Source organism: Nicotiana tabacum, chromosome 9, assembly GCF_000715075.1.
Source record: "Nicotiana tabacum cultivar K326 chromosome 9, ASM71507v2, whole genome shotgun sequence".
Taxonomy (NCBI): Eukaryota; Viridiplantae; Streptophyta; class Magnoliopsida; order Solanales; family Solanaceae; genus Nicotiana; species Nicotiana tabacum.
This window is the reverse complement of record NC_134088.1, coordinates 2,944,050-2,960,499: the sequence shown is the minus strand read 5'-3', so window position 1 is coordinate 2,960,499 and position 16,450 is coordinate 2,944,050. Positions and strand designations below refer to the sequence as shown.

The 16,450-nt window shown below is 34.4% G+C and overlaps 1 protein-coding gene and 1 long non-coding RNA gene across 2 annotated transcripts; both read left to right on the top strand.

The window, feature by feature from the left end:
- The first annotated feature begins 879 nt into the window (after nucleotides 1-879).
- LOC107831752 (defensin-like protein) lies at nucleotides 880-2,053 on the top strand. Its single transcript, NM_001425974.1, has 2 exons — nucleotides 880-1,008; nucleotides 1,582-2,053. The coding sequence occupies exons 1-2, from the start codon at nucleotides 945-947 to the stop codon at nucleotides 1,833-1,835; spliced, it is 318 nt and encodes a 105-aa protein (NP_001412903.1). The 5' UTR covers nucleotides 880-944; the 3' UTR covers nucleotides 1,836-2,053.
- A 9,884-nt stretch (nucleotides 2,054-11,937) lies between these two features.
- Nucleotides 11,938-13,225, top strand: LOC107831753 (uncharacterized). The gene is made up of 2 exons (XR_012694692.1): nucleotides 11,938-12,076; nucleotides 12,850-13,225. It is a non-coding gene; the product is annotated as an uncharacterized LOC107831753 (long non-coding RNA).
- Nucleotides 13,226-16,450: the final 3,225 nt, after the last annotated feature.

The window sequence follows — 16,450 nt, the reverse complement described above, 5'->3', positions numbered from 1 at the left end:
ATAGGTTAAGCAAATTTCTAAAAAACTTTGGAAGAATTTTTAAGTGTTAACTATCCAGTTAACCCTCCTCTTGTGTCGTAGTGTGCCTAAAACAACATTTATCATTAGAATAAGTTTTAATTTTGCTACAACATTGGGATATTTTTAAACCATCACGAATGGTAGTGCAATCGATATGATTCCTACACCCTTAGATAGAAGTCTCGATTTCAAGTCATGAGCATGTTATAAGAAGTACTTTTAACTATACACGGGTATTAGAGTTCTAGGTTAGAAGGTAGTTGATTCTTGTCTTAATTTGTACCTTTGTGAGACTAGGCTGACAGGTTTTTTGTCTAAGACAGATAGTGACAACGTTGTGTCTTACTATTACGCTTTTTGCTTTTCAGTGCATGACCTATTTACTAGCTATAATTTTTGCTTTGCTTTGCATCTTTTTTCTGGATTTCATGTTGTTCCTATTTTTCCTATGATTTCTAAGGTGATACTAATATTATCTCCTTTTGTCTTTTTTATTTTCTTAAGCCGATGGTCTTCCGAAAACAACCTCTCTACTCCTTCAGGGTCGGGGTAAGGTCTACATACACACTACCCTCCCCAGACCCCACTAGTGAAAATTTTCTGGGTTATTATTATTGATGTTATTGTTTTTTACTATACACGGGCCGAATCAACACTAGTTGAGGTCCTAATATCGGACATTGGTTAAAGACAAAAAAGAAAAAGAAAAAAAATAAGAAATATGTATCTCCAAACTTCAAATTACCAACAATTCCAGTGCAATAATTATTTCATTTTATTTGTTTACTTTTTGCTTTAAATTTTATCTACTCTTAGTTCAGCGCCTATAAATACCTCTATTGAGTTACTGTTCTTTCACACCTCTGAATTGCAATCTTTCTTTTTATTAAAATTCCTATCATTTTTCATCATTCAAAGAGACTATGGCTCGCTCCTTGTGCTTCATGGCATTTGCTATCTTGGCAATGATGCTGTTTGTTGCCTATGGTTTGTCTCTATTTATTCCTCCAAAACCACATAAAATAATAAATATAATTTATAATATGATTCTATTTCTTGCTATCCAGTCACTTAATTACCCAACTCTGCTTTTAAGAAAATAAATATAAAAGCTATGACTGGTTTAGCTATCATAATGAACATCAAGTTACACTTCTTATGATTTGTCAAGTATATTTTCAAGTGTGGTTATCTTTTTGATGTATTTGTTGTTAAAATGACGAATTAATCTATAGTATACGTCTGGAAGGTTTGAAAAATCCTGAAAAAAATATGTTTGCATTAGTTCTTCCAAATAGTATAGGGACAATATATTTTTTAGGGTATGCTGTCGATCTACATTACACCCTTTGGGATGCGACTCGATTCCCTGGACCCTTTGTGCACTGGGCTGCCCTTATATATATACACATATGTATGTATGTATGTATGTATGTATGTATGTATGTAGTATGTATGTATGTATGTAAGAACCTTGAATATATTCATGTTTTAATGGTTTCTTTCAATTCTATCTATTCTTTTGTTCTAACATTGGTAAGTACTTGTGAATGATTGTAGAGGTGCAAGCTAGAGAATGCAAAACAGAAAGCAATACATTCCCTGGAATATGCATTACCAAACCACCATGCAGAAAAGCTTGTATCAGTGAGAAATTTACTGATGGTCATTGTAGCAAACTCCTCAGACGGTGCCTATGCACTAAGCCATGTGTGTTTGATGAGAAGATGATAAAAACAGGAGCTGAAACTTTGGTTGAGGAAGCAAAAACTTTGGCTGCAGCTTTGCTTGAAGAAGAGATAATGGATAACTAATTAGAGATTAGAAGAAACTAAGGACACAGTGTCACACATAATAAAGTTGCTACCTTTCTTAAAAGTGTAGCTAATGTTGTGTTTTAATTGGCTTTTAGTAGCCTTTTGTTACACTTTAAATAAGTGTGGCACTTCAATCCTTTGTGCAATCTTGCACTAAGTTTATTCGTGTACTTTTAATGAAAATGACCTTCTATGGTCTTTGTTTATATTGTCCATTTTGCTAACTTTCACTTATGTTATTTTCTCCTTTATAATCTTTTATATAAGGGTGTCAAATTGGTGGATTGGACTGATTTTGGACATGTCAAAATGGGTAAAGTCAATAAATGAGCAAGTTGGCTGATTTTGAACGGGTATAAATGAGCGGGTCATACTTGGGCTGAGATGGCTGGCTCAAGATGGGCTAAAATTCGGGTCATAATCCAACTCGTCCAACCCTTACAAACTTTAATTATGTATAAAATATTTATTATCAAATAAGACTTTTTTCTTTTGTTATGGTCATATATAACATATCCAAAAAAATAGCCTGTGATGGCGCCCAACGTTGCTGTTAGACAAGCCAACACTTAATTATTTATTTTATTATTTTTAAAATTATGAATCTTATTTAAATAGAGAGGTCAGTGCATTAAAATAAATCGTAGTTACGCACACTTTAATTAAAAATAATAAGTAAAAGTGTATCAATGTAAAATAATCCATAACAATTCTAGAACATCCCCAAAATCCGGTGTCACAAGTGCATGAACATCTACTAGAAGGTACAATAATAATACAACATCTGTATGGAATACAAATTAGACAGGAAAATGTAGATAATACTAATGGGGACTCTGTATGTTGCGGATCATAACATGAGATGCAGCTCACCGTAAAGTTCCCGCAATAGCCGCGCCTTTGCGCCCAAAAGATCACTGGAAATATATACATGCACAATAAGTGCAGAAGTGTAGCATGAGTACGTAAATCAACGCGTACCCAGTAAGTATATAGCCTAACCCCCGGAGAAGTAGTAAAGAGAGGTCGACATCGGCACTTACTAGTGGTCCAATAAATCAAGTACGGTAGAAAGTAAACAAGTATGAGGCATGGTAAAAAAATAATGTAAGCAAATATAGGTACACGGTACGATCATCCTCTAAACGATGAACACTAGCTCTCAATTATCGGATACCTCCTCAACCAGAGTATATATATAAAATTATCCCCACCAGATAGGTCGTCACAACTCAAATCAGAAAAACTCACGGAGGTGGCTTCTTGTCAAATATTACTCACTATTCTGCCGAGGTGAACAACCCGATTCTAAATGAGTATTTCATGAAGTTGTTGAGGCGAACGACTCGATCTCATATGAGTGTTTTATAAAAATGACAAGGAGAACAGCTCTATCCCATAAGAATATGATACAGCCCAGGCGAACAAGCCGATCTCATAAGAGTGTGTCACAATATTCTGTCGAGGCGAACGACCTGATCCTATTAGAATAATAAGCTTTAACGGGTTCTTGGACCCACTCACGAATATACATGTGATTTATGAAATTTAAAGAAGCTTTTCGATGAAAACGCATAACGCGAGAAAAATTCATAAGAGAAGCACAATTATTCCGTGGTTAATCAAGTAGCTAGCTCGTCAAATCTCTTACAATAGCGACTCCATTATTCTAAGGAAGCCTAGTCTCAGATCGTAATGCGAAATCAAGTAACTAAGCAAGCAAGAATAACTCAACTAATACAAATAAAGCATGGCGTGAATCCTAGTCTACCCAGACATAATCAGGAATTCTAGCATGCGCACGGATACTCGTCACCTCATACGTGCGCAACTCCCACAACATGTAGCATATAATAAGAGTAACACCTACAGGGTAATCCGCCCTCACAAGGTTAGACATGAGACTTAGCTCGCTCTAAAATTTCATAACCGGCTCAATGCCTCTAACTTCTCGACTCAAAGATAAACAATCTGAAACTAGTCAAACAACATGCAAATCAATCAAAATATACTCCAACGCTTACAATTTAACAATTTATAATGATTCCTAACTCCGCTCGAAAAGTCAACAAAGTCAACCCTCGGGCCCACGTATTTGGATTCCGAAAATTTTCGAAGTAAAAATTACCAATAATACTACCAACTCAAATATATAATTTATTCCTAATTCCATATCAATTTCGTGATCAAAATCTAAAAATACTATTTCTAGGTTTTCTTCCAAAAATTCCATAATTTCTATCAAATTTCCATGTTAAAATCCATATATAACCCATGTATTTTATTTAAAACAAGCAGGATATAACTTATCTTATGATATATGGCAAAAACGATATTCAAGAATCACCCCATTTCGCCCCACATGTGCTCTAAGAACTTAAAAGTGATGAAATGAGCTCAAAATCCCGAAATTAAATATTTAATACACCTGCCAGGCCTCCTTCTTCGCGATCGCCGTCATTATCCATGTGATCACGATTAACAAAAGTTACAACATCGTTTTCCTTCATCACGATGGCGGCCAAAACCTCGCGATCGCAATGTACAAATTTTGTTTCCTCTTCACAGGCACCCTTCAGTATAATAGGCATACCTTTCTGTAAAATATTTCAAATGACAAACGGATCAATTTTCTAAAAACTAGATTCAAAAGTCTACAATTTTCATTTTTGAATCATCTCCAAATTCCTTATAGATTGCAAGTTATATGCTCCCGAAGTCAAATCACTGACAGTAGAAAATCCTTCTACACCATCGCGAATTTCCTTCTGCGATCGCGATTCACAAGGCCAGGAACAACACTTTGCTCTTCGCGATCGCGGCCCTTTCTTTGCGATAAAGGATGCACCAGATTATCTATACCAAAGTTTCCGATATATTGCGACACAATATATTGAAAATAGAAAATTATTCTAGACAAGAGGGGTTGCTCTGATGGTAAGCAACCCCCACTTCCAACCGAGAGGTTGTGAGTTCGAGTCTCCCCAAGAGCAAGGTGGGAAGTTCTTGGAGGGAAGGATGTTGGGGGTCTATTTGGAAACAGTCTCTCTACCCTAGGGTAGGGGTAAGGTTTGCGTACACACTACCCTCCCCAGACCCCACTAAGTGGGATTATACTGGGTTGTTGTTGTAGTAGTCTTATTTTAATAGTTATTTAAATATCCGGAAGGAGAGTCCAGAGTACCGGCACGAAGATAATGTTCTATGAAGAAGGAAGAAGCAAAAAAAAAAAAAAACTGTTAGAGATGAAAAACAAATAATAAAAGGTGATTTTTTTATTTTAACTAATTGTAGATAAAAAAAGTCGAGAATATGTGATCATGTCTTAACTTCAGATAAAAATATCAGAAAATTCAGGCAAAAGTGTCGGAAGTTTGCATTAGCAAGCCAAACTTCATGCAAAAATGTTGAATGATTGTCCTTGACAAGGCAAACTTCAAGCTTTAATATTTGCTTGGCCAAATTTTGCGATTTTTAATTACGCATGTCTAAAGTTGGTCGAAGTGACTAAACTTGCAAAGTACACTGTGGCTATGACTTAAATGGTGATCCCAAATTCGACTATCTCACTTGCCTCTTTGCTTTTAGTAGTCTGTATTGAAGACTAATAATATCACTTTTAATATTTATAATAATTTAATTTTAATATTTCACATAATATGTTTAAGTTTACAAGATTTAAAGGTCATATATATATAGTTTAAGAACATAAGATCCACACACTCTCAGATTTTTTTTAAATGTCAAGTTCAGTCAAATTAAAGCCCCGTTTGTGCATAAGTTTTTTTTCTTTTCAAAATTATTTTTCAAAAATATCTTTGTCCATAAAATTTTATAAGTTTTTGAAAATTTTCGAAAATGAGTTAATCACTTTTTCAAAATTTTCAGAAAACTTTCTCCCCGCTCACAAAACTGCAATATTTTGTCAAATATAATTTCAAATTTCAATTACTATTTTTTCTACTTAATCCAAATATTACCTTTTTTTTCAAAAAATTACAATTGTTATGTCCAAACACCTACTAAGACACTTAAAATGAAAGAGTAAAACTTTCATCCAAAGAAAAAAAAAAGAAAAAAAAAGTTATGTAGTACTACTAGACCGTTGTGACAGACCACAATTTATCACCATAGTACTATAGTAGGTGTGACATATGTTTGGTCCTACATGTAATGTTTTTTTCCACTTAATTTTATAAAAACGTGTGTATTGGCAAATTATTAAGTCCTGTACGAAGTACAAACTACTTATTCAAGTATTACCAGCATGTGATTCTGACATTGTGGAACACATAAGTTTGGATCCAGTTTTCCGTGGATTCACGAGTGTAAGATTGGAACCCAAAAATTTATAAGATAAAAAAGAGTTTCATACAACTAATGTCAATTATATGAAATACAAAATAAAACTTCTCGTTTGTCTGTTAAGGACCATTTGGATATTCATGAAAAAAGTAGAGCTGATATTAAACTTCTTTCTTATACGAGCGTAGTTACGACGTGACGTGAGGATTTTTACTATGGAAATTTAAAATATAAAAAAATTAATAAAATTAAAAAATTTATCATCTACTATATAATGAATAAGTATTTTAACGATAAACAACATATAAATTTTGGAAGGGGAGTCTTGGAAAACAATGAAGTTATCTCCATGTGACTTATACATTACATATTTGAGGACTTACAACAGTCACTAATGCTTCCATTAGGGTAGACTTTCTATAACATACTCCTAGGAATGCGGTTCTTTCTCGGACCCTATATAAATGTGTAATATTTTGTACACTAGATTGTCTTTATATAGTTGTAACGATCCAAGTTCGCCCTCCGTGAACTGTCTTGACGGAACCTAGTCTCTACGACTAGGTAAACCTAAAAATTTCGGAAAAGAAACAAAATACGAAAAAACTAATAAAAACTGGAGATAAGCAAATATAGAAGCATTTAAGATGCCGCTCGGCATATACTAATACAAGATCACAAAACTGAACAACATTTCCCAAAACCCGGAATCTCATGAAATCACAAGCTGTTGAATAACTATAAGTGTCTAACTCCAGAATGTCTAAACAAAAGTAAATATTGAAGGGCTAATACTATAAGAGAGAATGGAAAGGGACTCCTCAGTCTGCGGACGCGGCAGATATACCTCGAAGTCTCTGGAGAATCGCCTCGCCTCAAGGGTAGTAGGGCTGAGTCGAAGTACCTCGATCTGCACATGAAAAACATGCGCAGAAAGGGCATGAGTACACCACAACGGTACCCAGTAAGTGCCAAGCCTTACCTCGGTCGAGTAATGACAAGGAAGGTTAGGGCTCTACCGGTCATATACAATAATATATAAGGAAAAGAAGCAGTAGAGAAGTAACAAAAGGTAATACGAGTAGCAACAACTATAACAGAGGCAAATAATCACAGAAGGGTACAACTCAACACATAGATAACAACCGGGAACTCCCAAGATACCATCCTGTAGTCCCCAAATGTAAATATCTAGTGGATCTCTCGGGTGTTGTCCCTTAGTCCAACTCATAGGCGCGGGGATCTACCGGAATCTCGATCTGTATTCCCAAATGTAAATACCCAGTACTGGGGGAATCTACCGGGTGCAGTCCCGTAGTTCCAATATAAATGTGCAGAGGGATCTACCGGAATACAAATCCGTAGTCCCAAAATAAAAAGGCAGGGGGATCTCTCGGGATACCGTCCTGTAGTCCTAAAGTAAACACACAGCAGCAACACGAAGAATACTCAATTCAAATTTCATACCAAGGTAAAACAGGTATTTCTAACCTAGCATGCTGCACATAATCCAAATAAGGCAGTTTGAGCAAGTAAGCAATTAAGTAATTAGACATGCTTCCCTAAGCTAACAGTAGGCTTAAATTGCAAGCAGTATAAACAGGAAAGGAAACACAGTTATAGATACTTAATGAAAACAAGATTTTCAACAATTAGCACAAGTACGCACTCGTCACCTCACATACAAGGCATCTCAAATATCAACAATACCAAATCCTAAGGGGAGTTCCCCCACACAAGGTTAGGCAAGCCACTTATCTCGAACCGACTCAAAATCAACCCAAAATCACGCTCTTACCATGAGTACTAGACTCCAAATGACCCAAATATATTCAAATCTATTGAATAATGTAAATATAACTTCAAGTAACTGGTTTCACTAATTAATTCTAAGCTAATATGCGAAATTAGAAAAAATGACCAAAACTCCCCCGACCCACATCTCAAAATCGGGTAAAATTTACAAATTCAGAATCCTCATACTCCCACGAGTTCATTTATACTAAAATTGTTCCAATCCGACATCAAAATCTAGATCAAAACCCCAAAATTAGGCCTAAGAACATTTCTCCAATTTTCCTCAATTTTTCATCTCAAATTCGAAATTAAATGACAAAACTAAGATTAGATTATAGGAATAAAACTAGAAAGGGATTAGGAATCGTTACCCACTGATTTCCTCTTCAAAATCCTCCCAAAATCGCCCTCACCCGAGCTCCAAATCGATTTTCTAACTTTTGATTTCAAGCCCTCGTAATATCTTATTTCTGCCCAGCAAATCCGCTTCTGCGGCCAAGGGATCGCACCTACGGTCCCACTTCTGCGGAACAAAAGACGCATCTGCGACAATCCTTTAAACAACAACTTCCGCACCTGCGATCTTCTTTGCGCAGATGAGGTGCCACTTCTGCGGTGCCTGGGCCGCATCTGCGACCAATCCTAAAATTCCTCAGACCGCACCTGCTGTCCTCCAAGCGCATTTTGTGATGCCGCACCTGCGGTCTCACGAAGGTGCGGTTATGACAGGTTCTACCAAACTCCAAATTTTTCTAAGTCCAATTCAACTTCTGTTAAGCACCGGAAACTCACCCGAGGCCCCCGGGACCTCAACCAAACATGCTAACCAATCCTAAAACATCATATGAACTTACTCCAACCCTCGAATCACATCAAACAACGCTAAAACCACAATTCACTTTCCAATCCAAGCCTAAAGATTTTCAAAACTTTCAAATTCTGCTTTCGATCAAAAAGTCTACCAAACCTCGTCCAAATGACCTGAAATTTTGCACACACGTCCCAAATTATACAACGAACCTACTCCAACTTCTGGAATTCCATTCCGACCCTGATATCAAAATCTCACTATCGAACCGGAAACTTCAAGAATTCAACTTTCGGAGTTTCAAGCCTAAATAAGCTACAGATCTCCAAAACACAATCCGAACACACCCCTAAGCCCGAAATCACCCAACGGAGCGAACGAAACCAACGAAATTCCATTCCGAGGCCGTCTTCATACTGTTCCGGCTACGGTCCAAATTTCAAAACTTAAACTCTCATTTAGGGACTAAGTGTCCCAAAACTCTCCAAAACTCCAAATAAATCCTCCCGGCAACTCACAATAGCAGAAACAAATATGGGGAATGCAGTTAATAGGGGATCGGGGCGTTAATTCTTAAAATGACTGGTCGGATCGTTGCAATAGTATAATTTTCTGACGAATGAAATTTATCCATATGTCCTTACCCCTCCTAATTCAGCCCATGCACGAGAGTAATGGAGCGACTTGATATTAAATTGAATTCCCTCATAAACATAAACTAAAGTTAAGATTAAATTTTTAATCATATATAAGTTGTACTTAAATTTTCAGAAAATAGAATACAAATCATTAGTTAACTTAGTTTATGTTAGTTTATCCATTTGAGTTGAGCCTAACTTCATCTAGTTTATTCATTTGGGGTGAGCATAACCCAATAACGACTTTGATCCAAACTCTGTATGATCTTAAGAAATTCATTAAATACATACATATTCAGGGACAAATGTAGTTTGTTACTAACAGATTCAATTGAACCCTTAACTTTCGAAGCGAAGTAAAAGTTTATATGTAAAAATTCGTTAAAATTGCAAACAAAGTAGATATGAACCTATAACTTTAAAAATATAATGCGTTTAATGCTAAAATTCTTAAAAGCTGAACCCATAAAATTTAAATCATGGATCCGCCTCTGTACATATTAATTTAGAACCCAACAACTTAAAATGACTAAAATTCCGAACTAATAAACTTCAAATCTTGACCCGACTCTGCATTCTCACATTGTGAAAATGAGTTGACAACTCCTATGAAGTAAAGTACTGTACTTCAAACTGCAGCATGTGATTCTGCACCTGGTTCTTCTTTCATGTGTCGCGAGAGTAGTGGTAAAATTTGAATGCCACAATTTTTATCTGTTATGTTCTGGTAAAACATCAAATTTGTTTTTGTATTATACGAAATTGAACAACTTTAACTTCTATTAAATTTTTGGCCTAAGTTTTGGTGTGACTTGTGAAATTGAGTGCACCGTACACTATTATGAAGCGATGAATTCAATATTTATAGTGGACGAGTTTAATCTTTAAGTTCTTAAAAAGAATATATAACACCACGATTTCAATTATACAAAAAGATAGGAAACAACAACAACAAGACAATCGTGGAATTTAAAACCTCGATTTCTTGAGCATTTAAAACAAAATATTATTAATGATCTGGAAATGGGGAGACATGAATTCACGTGAACCCAGAAGTTACACACTTCCATTGATTCTTTAGAGGACACATAATTATTCAGGAGAATATGAACAAACTAAGGAACATGCAGAGTAAATTCAGTGGTGTTTGAATTAAATGTTATTAGACGATTAGGTCGTGATTTTTACACCTTTGAACTAGAGTTATATTGCAAGTAAAATTTGTTCGTGCTTCTTTACTTTATTAATTCCGTGTTGTTATTACTTGCAGTAATTTGGACAAATTTGAGAACCAATTCCATCGTCAAGATTCTATAGGCCAAGCAAATTTTTGAAAAATTTTGGATTTTTTTTTTAAAGTGTTAACTACCCTTGTGTCGTAGTGGTGCCTAAAACAACATTTATCATTAGAAAAAGTTTTATTTTTGCCATTGATTCCTTATAAAGCTCCAACCTTGGGATACCTTTAAACCATCAAGAATTGTAGTGAAATTAATATGATTCCTTTACCCTTAGATATAAGTTTTGGTTTCAAGTCATGAGTATATTATAAAGAGTACTTTTACCCGTACACGGGCTAAATCAACACTAACTGAGGTCCTAATTCGGAACCGGTGACAGACATATTATTATTATTATTATTATTATTATTATTATTATTATTATTATTATTATTATTATTATTATTATTATTATTATTATTATTATTATTATTATTATTATTATTATTATTATTATTATTATTATTATTATTATTATTATTATTATTATTATTATTATTATTATTATTATTATTATTATTATTATTATTATTATTATTATTATTATTATTATTATTATTATTATTATTATTATTATTATTATTATTATTATTATTATTATTATTATTATTATTATTATTATTATTATTATTATTATTATTATTATTATTATTATTATTATTATTATTATTATTATTATTATTATTATTATTATTATTATTATTATTATTATTATTATTATTATTATTATTATTATTATTATTATTATTATTATTATTATTATTATTATTATTATTATTATTATTATTATTATTATTATTATTATTATTATTATTATTATTATTATTATTATTATTATTATTATTATTATTATTATTATTATTATTATTATTATTATTATTATTATTATTATTATTATTATTATTATTATTATTATTATTATTATTATTATTATTATTATTATTATTATTATTATTATTATTATTATTATTATTATTATTATTATTATTATTATTATTATTATTATTATTATTATTATTATTATTATTATTATTATTATTATTATTATTATTATTATTATTATTATTATTATTATTATTATTATTATTATTATTATTATTATTATTATTATTATTATTATTATTATTATTATTATTATTATTATTATTATTATTATTATTATTATTATTATTATTATTATTATTATTATTATTATTATTATTATTATTATTATTATTATTATTATTTTGCTTTCTTATTTCATTGCCTATAAATACCTCTATTGAGTTACTGCTCATTCACAACTCTAAATAGCAATCTTTCTTATTATTAAAATTCCTATCCTTTTTTACTCATTCAGAGAAACGATGGCTCGCTCCTTGTGTTTCATGGCATTTGCAGTCTTGGCAATGATGCTCTTTGTTGCCTATGGTTTGTCTCCATTTATTCCTCTAATACCCCATAAAAATAATAAAATATGAATATGAAGTTACACTTATCATTTTTTCAAGTAATTTCTTTTCGCGCATAAATTTTCAAGTGTGGTCATCTTTTTGATGTATTTGTTGTTAGAGTGACTAATTATTTTGTAGTATACGTCTCGCGGCGTTGAAAAATCCTGAAAAAACATACATGTTTGCATTAGTTCTTTCAAAATAGTATAGGAACAATATATTTCTGTGCACAAAGTGTGTCGCATTCACTCTGGTCCGAGGAAGGGTCGTACTCAGGGGCGGATTTAGGGGGGCGGAAGGAGGTTACCGAACCCCCTTCGCCGGAAAATTATACTGTAAATATAAGGCAAAATCCGATTTTTACCTCTATATTTTATACTTTGAATCTCCTTAACAGAGCCTAAAAGCATAGCTTAGTGGTCAAAGAGGTTCAAAATGTTTGTAAGGTTGTGGTTTAATTTCCACTCGCCACAATCTTTTTTTTTTTAAAAACTTTTTCTTTTTTGAACCTCCACAGCGAAATCCTACCTCCGCCACCGGCCGCATCCCAAGGGATATGATGTAGACAATCCACTCTAATACAAGCATTAGTGACTATTTTCACTGCTTTCACGCTCGAACCCGTTGCTCCAAGGCTTCTCTTCAACATATTTCTTTGAGAACCGTGAATTTATTCATGTTTAAAGGCTTTCTTTCAATTCCATCTTTTCTTTTGTTCTAACATTTATTAGTAAATATGAATGATTGTAGAGGTGCAAGCTAGAGAATGCAAAGCAGAAAGCATCACCTTCTCTGGATTATGCATTACCAAAACACCATGCATAGAAGCTTGTATCTGTGAGGGATTTACAAATGGTCGTTGTAGCACAATCCTCAGAAGGTGCCTATGCACTAAGCCATGTGTGTTTGATGAGAAGATGATCAAAACAGGAGCTGAAACTTTGCTTGAAGAAGAGATAATGGATAACTAATTAGAAATTAGAAGAAATTAAGGATGCAGTGTCACACATAATAGCCTTTTGTTACACTTTAAATAAGTGTGGCACTTCAATCCTTTTTGGATCTTGTACCAAGTTAATTTATGTATGTTTTAATGAAAAATGATCTTCTATGGTCATTGCAATCCCATTATATTCCAAGCACACAACTTCATTATTTTCTTGCTCCTTATTGAGAGGCGATAAAAATTAGAAGAATTAAACTAAATATAGTCGCTCACACGAAAATATGGGAATCAGGTGAAATTCCTGTTTTATGGCCCTAAAATAAAAAAACGAGGAACGGTCATGACAAAACGATGGCTATTGTTCATTAGGTCATTTTTGAAGGGCCAATAAAATTTTAAGCGATCTGGATCCGGTCGCCCAGATGCATGCAGATGGCGGCATACGAAAATCTGAAAATCAGATGGAATTCCAGTTTTATGGCCCTAAAACGCAAAAAAGAAGAACAAATGGAGAAGCGATGACTATTGTTCCTTAGGTCGTTTTTGATGGTACGACAAAATTTTAGGCGATTTAGGTCTGGTCGCTCGGACCCATGCAGAAGTCGTGGGCTATAGCACATAAAAATTGGGGAATCGGGGGGGGGGGGATTCAAATTTTATGGCCCTAAAATACCAAAAACGAGGAACGACTATAGTGAGGCGACGATTTTTTTCCTTAGGTCATTTTTGATGGTCCGACAAAATTTTAGGTGATTTGGGTCTGGTCTCCCGGGCCCATGCAGAATTCGTGGGTTATAGCACACAAAAATTTAGGAATCGGGAGGGGGGGGGGGGTTTCTAGTTTTACGGCCCTAAAATGCTAAAAAACGAGGAACAACTATTGCGAAGCGATGACTATTATTCCTTAGATTGTTTATGATGGTCCGAAAAAATTTAGGCGATTCGGGCCCGACCTTCCGGATGCATGTAGATAGTGTACACATGAAAATTAAGGAATCATGCAAAATTTAAATTTTATGGCCCTAAAACGCCAAAAAACGAGGAACGGTTCCCATTTGTTCCTTAGGCCCTAAAACGCCCTAAAACGATGACTATTGTTCCTTAGGTCGTTTTTGATGGTACGACAAAATTTTAGGCGATTTAGGTCTGGTCGCTCGGACCCATGCAGAAGTCGTGGGCTATAGCACATAAAAATTGGGGAATCGGGGGGGGGGGGGGGGGATTCAAATTTTATGGCCCTAAAATACCAAAAACGAGGAACGACTATAGTGAGGCGACGATTTTTTTCCTTAGGTCATTTTTGATGGTCCGACAAAATTTTAGGTGATTTGGGTCTGGTCTCCCGGGCCCATGCAGAATTCGTGGGTTATAGCACACAAAAATTTAGGAATCGGGAGGGGGGGGGGGGTTTCTAGTTTTACGGCCCTAAAATGCTAAAAAACGAGGAACAACTATTGCGAAGCGATGACTATTATTCCTTAGATTGTTTATGATGGTCCGAAAAAATTTAGGCGATTCGGGCCCGACCTTCCGGATGCATGTAGATAGTGTACACATGAAAATTAAGGAATCATGCAAAATTTAAATTTTATGGCCCTAAAACGCCAAAAACGAGGAACGGTCATGGCATAGTGATGACTACTGTTTCTTAGGTCGTTTGTGATGGTCCGAAAAAATTTTAGGTGATTCCGGTCTGGTCGTCCGGATGCATGCAGGTAGCGTGTGCTATAGCATACGAAAATCTAGAAATTAGGCGAAGTTATATTTTTATAGCCCAAAAACACTAAAAACGAGGAACGGTCATGGCGAAGCGATGACTATTGTTGCTTAGATTGTTTTTGATAGTTCGGAAAATTTTATGCGATTCGGGTCTGGTCGCACGGATGCATGCAGATGGCAAGGGCTACAACACACGAAAATCTGGGAATCGGGCGAAATTTAAGTTTTTTAGTACTAAAATGCCAAAAAATGAGGAACAATCATGGCGAAACGATGACTATTATTCCTTAGGTAGTTTTTGATAGTCCAACAATATTTTAGGCGATTCAGTAAGTTTGTCGTGTCCATAAAAAAGGCGTTGGCTATAGCACACGAAAATCTGGAAATTCGGAGGAATTCAAGTTTTATGGCTCTAAAACGCCACAAAATAAGGAATGATCATGGTGAGGCGATGACTATTATTCCTTAGGTCGTTTGTAATGGTGCGACAAAATTTTAGACGATCCGGGTCCGGTCGCCCGGGCCCATGCAGAAGGCGTGGGCTATAGCATACGAAAACCTAGCAATCAGGTAGAATTTCAATTTTATGACCCTAAAAAGCCAAAAAAGTGGAATGGTCATGGCGAGGCGGTGACTATTGTTCCTTAGGTCATTTTTGATGGTCCGGCAATGTGAATATGTGATTTTTGCCCTACTAAAAATATTCCTACAAAGATAAAGAAATAGATTTTTTCCAAATTGTTTTCAATTTTATAGGATTTTTGTAGGATTTTATTAATTGTTTGCATTTTTGTGCACACTTAATTTTGTTAAAATCATGAAAAATGCCCCAAAAATGTCAAAAATATCATGCATTGCATATTAGATTTTGTGTTCATATTTTAGGATTAATTGGTTAATTAATTAGTTTATTAAAATGAAAATCACAAAATATCATTCATTTTACATTTTTAGCTTTTAATGCTAGATTAGTAATTTTCCGTTCATTAATTTAGGTTTAACTAATTTTGTAATTATTATAAATAGATAATTAGTTTGATTTTATAGGTTAGACTAATTTAGAATTTAATTTATGGCTTAATTAATTTAATTAGAGTTTTAAAATTAAAGAAAAAATAGAAAAAGAAAGAGAAAGCAATAAAAGAAAAAGGGAATGGTTGGTCTCTCAAAATTGGGCCACCCAGAGATCAAATCTGGTGGTCCCCAGTTCCCTTTTACCCTGTCCAAACCCCCAAGCCCAAATACCAATTTCACCGGTCCAAGCAACTTACCCCAAAACGACCCCGTTTCGCCCCAAACTATCCTAGCCGTTTATCCATATGAATCCAATGGCTGGGAATTGATCTTCATTTTTACATATAACTGTCCGAACCAAAGTCCCCCTAGACCCCTTTCATTTCCGTCTCTCACTCCCAAATAACAAACCGTAGTCGCCCTAAATCCCTTCACCGCCTCCGGTATGGTCCACCGATCGAAAATTGCCTCACGACGGCGGACCACCTCCAAACTCCACCAAATTAATACCCCATAACCGTCTTTACCTACTCTTTCCAAATATCACCACAATTCCCTTCGAATCAGTCCCCAACCTCTCGAATCTTAGATCTTAGACCCCAGAAACCCTAACTTTCATTTTTCAATTCTTGGTCAGTATTGGGTCATATGAACCCATGATGTCCATTAGTC